This window comes from Chelmon rostratus, chromosome 1 (assembly GCF_017976325.1).
Source record: "Chelmon rostratus isolate fCheRos1 chromosome 1, fCheRos1.pri, whole genome shotgun sequence".
Classification (NCBI taxonomy): domain Eukaryota; kingdom Metazoa; phylum Chordata; class Actinopteri; order Chaetodontiformes; family Chaetodontidae; genus Chelmon; species Chelmon rostratus.
The window spans coordinates 12,820,843-12,826,983 of record NC_055658.1 but is presented as its reverse complement, the minus strand read 5'-3'; the positions used below and the strand labels follow the sequence as shown (position 1 = coordinate 12,826,983).

The window sequence follows — 6,141 nt, the reverse complement described above, 5'->3', positions numbered from 1 at the left end:
CCACCATGGAATTCTTTCATACACACACATTTTTCAGTTTTTACATGTCCGACAGCCTGCAATTTAATGCATAACCACCTACAAAGCCGTCTGGGGCAACCTCAGAGCCCCCACAACAGTCTGTAGCACAAAAGACCAACAAAACCACAGGCTATGGTGCAGTGCACAAGTGATGGTAATGCTCTTTATACTCCACTAAATCCAATTGAAACCTCTGAAGTACAAAAACAAACTTTGGATATACTGTTGCTCAAGAGCAGATGATGCAGATGATAAAAAATGGCAAATAAGTGCCATTGGTTAAGTAGCAAAAGCGTTTTAAACGAAACGTCTTGCATCTTACCTTCTCCAAATGATGTGTGTGCTCCCTCTGAGAACGCTGAAAGGAGTTTAAATTGGGTGGAAAAATTGCGCACTTGTTCTCCTTTGGTGGATTAATGGTTAACGCCTTCAGATAAACATGCTTAACTACCTTGTTTCCTTCCCGTAAAAACCAATGGCCAGTGTGGTTCCATTCCACGGATACGATCAAATGACTATTCATGAGGATGGATATTGTCTAAGCAGCATTCTACTGCTTTTGTGTTGCCCTGTGATGAAAACTTTGCTTCAGGAAGAAGTACAGAGAAGATTTGATGATTTGATTTTATATTTTATTGAAAAAAGAAATCAACGTAAACAAAGAATTTCCAAATAATGTCAAGGTTCACAAGACTAATATAACTTATTGCTTTACTCTTACATTCACAACCTGAATTCAATGTTATGGAACAACATAGAATAACAGAAGTTTTCTCTAATCTTCGACTAGTCCTCAGTAACTTGGCCGAGGCACGAACCTGCGTACCGCGTTTCAAGTAAATATGACTCCAGATGACCTAGTATTGTGATTCTGTACCGTGTCTTTTAGGATAATGAGATGTATGTTGCATTCAGCATTATTCATGTTATAATATATACATCAATCCCCTCCAGTCAAGGAGCACAACAATAACCCAACAGCAAGGCAATCTTTGCAACTTATTAGAAACAACAAGCCTTTGTGGATTTTTCATACATACTGATCATATTATGACAGCAACAGGTTTTAAGGCGAACAAACAAAACGAAACAAAAAAGAAATAAAATAAATGTTTGCAAAGCTTCATGCAGGTTATCACCATTATCGTGATAATGATATCAGTTTTATTAATGAAGTCCTTTCTTTGCTTGGTTGGTGTCTAAAAAATAAAAATATATATCTGTACAGCTCTATTAGTCCTTTAGTGTTAGTGTTAAAACACACACAGCGTCTGGTCTTCAGAGGCCAAAGAAAAACTGTCCATCTGTCCCATCTGGTCCTCAGAGAACTGTCAGGTCATGGCAGGACTTTGACTTCTGCCTAAAAGCCATCTTCTTGTTCTTGCGTGCGACCATGCGGCCCAGAAACCGCTTGGCCTTCTTGCCGATGCTCTCCCTACGCCTGCAGTTGGCCATGCGTCGTGCGTTCTCCTCCTTGCTGTCTTTCCTCAAGCGGATCTGCCTGACGATGCCCTCGAACAGGTCCTGCACGTTGTGGTGAAGGGATGCAGATGTCTCAATGAACTTGCAGTCGAACACCACTGCACAGGCACTTCCCTCTGCAATAAAGGAGCATGCGGAGAAAGGAAAATTAGTACTTTGAGTAGATGTACATTAAGAAAACATTAAGGTAGAAGCTCAAGTAGATTGAGGCTGAAAGCTGAAAATGCTAATGGCATAAATTAGCCCTAAGTGATGGTAGTTTTCAAACTTTGGCAGAGAGTTTAGTTTGCAGTGGTGTTTGAGAGTAGGGCCTGAACCTGAGCAGTCAAGTGAGAAATGTGGCCTGACCCCACCAAAGCCATGAAAAGCCTCCAGAATAGCATTTAAGCTTGAAATGATAAATATTAGATTTTACGAAGCAATTTAAGTTCATAACCCACTTCCTCTGAGATTAAAATTTATATGAGCTTAACACATCATACGTCTGTGAGACATTTCAGGTCCAAAAGTTAGTTAATCATATGAACTCACCGTCTACAGACACTTCTCTGGATCGCACCAGGTCACTCTTGTTGCCCACAAGGATGATGGGAATGTTCTCTGACTGCCTGGCCCGACGCAGCTGAATACGCAGCTCTGACGCCTTCTCAAAGCTTGACTTGTCTGTCACTGAATACACAATGATGTAGGCGTCTCCCATCCTCATGCACTGTTCCTTCAGCCACTGGCTGTTATCCTTCAGGAAAGAAACAGATACCGACATGAGCATCAAACATGGCTGATACCATCTTTTTACTAATGTAATATCCACGAATCAATGTAAATGGACAAGCATACATAGGATACAACTCACCTGTTCCCAGATGTCGTACAAGACAATGGATGCCTCCTCTTCATCCACCACGATAGCTCTGTCATATGTGTTTCCTGAGGGAGGAAAAAGAAAAGAAATATTGTGTTACACACTGACAGAGAGGAGCAAAGCATCTCTTATCTAAGCAGTCGTGTTGGTTGTCAGTGTGCTGCTTTTATCCACACTGGTTTTAGCCCCCTTTTTTTTTTTCTTTTGAAGCAGAAAGTTGATCACAGCTTGTGATATTTTCCCTTCACATTATGCTGCTGGATGTGTTCCTGACAGCTGGACTACTGAGGGCAGGGCTGGTGCCTCGCCGTAGATGGAAATAGCAATAATCAATGCATGCACATGGTTGCGTGCAAAAATAAGAACCCATTTTTTTCTCTAATCAATCAGCGTATCTTTTAACAGAGAAACATAATTCTGACTCAAAGGGTTTATAAGGCTTTGTGTGGCTTTCATGTAATTCTAAAAAATCCACATCTTAATCTTTGATATTTATTTTTTTCAAGTCGAAAAGTTTTGATGCTTAATATATCAGAACTGTGCTTCCCTCACTGAACCTTGTATCTCCAGGCATTAGACTGTAAAATAAGAGTATTGTTTATTGTTCAGCATGAAGTAGACTAAATGGTCCTCTGACAGTCCTAATTATCACATGCAGCCTCACAGACAATGGACATCTTCAGTATGTATGTGTGTGTGGGTTGATGACTCATCCTCAGCATCACCACTTACCTGCTTCATCGCAGTCGTGACCGGCATCCTCAACTCCTCCAAAGACGCGCGCCAGGCTGGACTTGCCGACGCCGTGCTCCCCGAGGAGAACCACCTTGTACACCTGCGACTCCGCCTCGCTGCCGGTGGAGATCACAGAGTCGGAGGAGTCCGACGCGCAGCTGCCTCGGTGCTGCTCGTTCGGGGAGTAGGACGTGCAGCGAAGGAGGTTGGACAGCTCGTCGGTTTGCCCCGTCTGTGGCATCGTGGCGCGCAGGTCCCGGTCGTCCACGGGCATGCTTCTCCGGTGAAGGTTTGGTAGATTCATGGGGAACGGCATGCTTCCTCTTCTCTTGTCCATGTTCCGCAATTTGTCACCCTTGTTCAGAGTCATTATGCTTGTGCCGAGGTCTGCAGAAAGATGTGACATGCGTAAATCTGCGCTCTTATGATCAATCACTTTTAAACGGAAACGCGTAAAAGTCTGTATAGTTGAGGACAATGCTACAGCTTAGCATCACTGTAAAAACATGTTATAAAATTTAAAAATATTTTAGCTTGAATGCCATTATAACAAGTCATTTTTCTGACCATGTCTGGTCAACTCTATGCAACATAAATAAAACTAAATCTTAAAATGATTCATAGGTATTAAAGACACTTACTCGGTGCTGGCAATTAAATCCAACCAGGGCAATCCAATAATCCTTGGTTTGAAGAGTTGTTGTAGCCGAAAACGCGGTTGTACTTGAGTGTGATCAGACTCGCTGCTCAGGCTATTTATATGGGTCCAGGAGTGACGTCGGCAGGGATTCGCCCCAGAGAGTCACGTCTCCGCTTATTATAGTGGTGCGTAACGGTAACATCATACAGAGGAGGGGGTGTATGACTGGAAGAGCTGAGGAATCTCCCTTCCGCATCGCCAAATGAAGATGTTACCTCTGAGGGGGCGGCCAGAGATGAATCCTTGATGAGGGAAAGCCCACTTAAAGCTGGAGTGATGTAAATATTTAATATTAATTTAGAAGATAAATTTAGAGACGGTGGAAGGGTGTCCACATGATGCAAGATGTTAAGGTGTTTTATACAATTGCATAGAGCGAATGAATGCTTTTATGCAAATATGATGGTTCGTTTATCAGCTTTGAGCTTCATGGTCAATGCAAGGTGGAGGTCATTGCCACAATTCTGCAGTATCATGTGAATTTCACTTTAATATTAAATTAATGATCAATGCATGGGGGCATCTGGGTAAAAAGCATTACAAGGTGCAAAATGTTTGTTAGGCTATTGATTCCGTATGTAGCACACCTATAAGTGAACCTCACACTCGAATATATTTTTGTGCATATATGCAAAAAATGAAAAGTTGAATTTATCAGTGAAAATGCTATAAACACATACAAATTCTACACACGCTGACATTCATTTATCATGCATGCCTTGCTTTCCACCCACCACCTTACTGTCTGAGAAATGAAGGCTGCAGCTACGAAAACATAATTCCTTGCACTTGCAGCTGTAATTCGTCACAGCTGACAGGCCCGACCTGGGCCTGCGATGTTTGGTGTTACTGGTCCATGCCTTCGCTGAACAATGCAAAATGCTATCCATCTCTAATATGTAGGCTATGTGTCACATTAATAGAGGGAAATCTGGTTACTGTCCTAATGGAGCTCAAATGACTTCAGTCCTTTTTTTGTATTTTACCTCTGCATGTGTTTTATATTTAATCTTATATTTTACAAGCATTTTTCGGACACTATTGCCTTCAACACAATGAGTTCTACAGCCCGAATTTCATGTTCCACTTTACAGCCAAATTTAATAAACTGGAGCATGATGTGCTGCTGCCCCCTTGTGGCTTTATAGCTTACATTACAGTTGAACCATTTGATCTCACTGTGTAAGTGTGTCCAACACAAAAATGATTTTTCTGCTTTGCCCCTATGTGGTAAATGTGAATAGATCAACAATACAACAATTAACAAACAGACAAACAAACAAGTGTGATATAAGTATTAATGTTTTTTTTTTAAATCTACTCATCACAGTATGTGTATACGGTATACAGTATTTGTCTCAGGTGGTCTGCTTAGACTTTGACGTCAAAGTTCACTTGCTGTTTCTCTTGCTCTAGTTTTTGGTGCAAATCTGGATCAAGTGCAGATCCCATGTTCTTGAGGATTCCTTAACCTTTAGACATAAGACATTTTTTTTGCTATGGCCTGTCTTGAATTAGAATAAAATAATATAGCACACGTATGCCATGATTATCTCTGAATGTGTGTAGTTGAATTGTAACTTACTCTGTATTTAGATAGCTTCTACATGCGGTTCTTGGGGTTCACGTATTGATTTCACATCTGTGTTCAAATATTGATTGTGTTGTCATGTGGAACAGCTTGTAGAAATAATTTGATCAATGTTACCCATACAGTCTGTGAGAATTGTGATTGAGATTGAGAATTGTGACAGATGCCTAAGGGGCTTCAGGCTGCCTCTCAAGGGACAACAGACTCTTCTCTCTGGTGCAGTCAGGAAGGCATTAATGCTGCCTGAAGGCCAAAACAGAGAACACGAGGAGGGGTTTCTTCCCTCAGATCATACTAGAGCAGTGATTTTACACACACACACATCATTTATAATTTATCCACCTGCCATACATCTGACTGACTGCCCTGTTTAAACCACCTGTGGTGCATTCACGGTGTGTCCAACTTTGCAAGTTAAAAATGAATAAATCCATGTTATTACCACTAAAGGAATGAGATCAATCTGAAGTGAATGGTATCCCTATGAAGATACAGTTATATACTTAGGTGTCGTCATTGATAAAAATGAAAAACTTCGCAGTAACTTAAACTTTGACCCTATAGTGGAGCAAATAACGAAAAAGTTCAATATGTGGCTGATGAATGATCTCTCACTAATGGTAGAGTTTTACTCTCAGAGGGGATATCTCGAGCTGTATATGTGTCCTTATCACTTGCAATGCCTGCTACAATATACAAAAAATTTGACAAAACTTTATTCAAATTTCTTTGGAAGAACAGATCTTATTA

The 6,141-nt window shown here is 41.0% G+C and overlaps 1 protein-coding gene across 1 annotated transcript; it reads right to left on the bottom strand.

Annotated features, from left to right (window-relative positions):
• Positions 1 to 649: 649 nt before the first annotated feature.
• rrad (Ras-related associated with diabetes) lies at positions 650 to 3,818 on the bottom strand. The gene is made up of 5 exons (XM_041939418.1): positions 3,742 to 3,818; positions 3,098 to 3,487; positions 2,357 to 2,430; positions 2,035 to 2,239; positions 650 to 1,619 (listed from the first exon to the last, which is right to left on the bottom strand). Exons 2-5 carry the CDS (start codon positions 3,468 to 3,470, stop codon positions 1,342 to 1,344), a joined length of 930 nt encoding a protein of 309 aa, XP_041795352.1. The 5' UTR covers positions 3,471 to 3,487; positions 3,742 to 3,818; the 3' UTR covers positions 650 to 1,341.
• Positions 3,819 to 6,141: the final 2,323 nt, after the last annotated feature.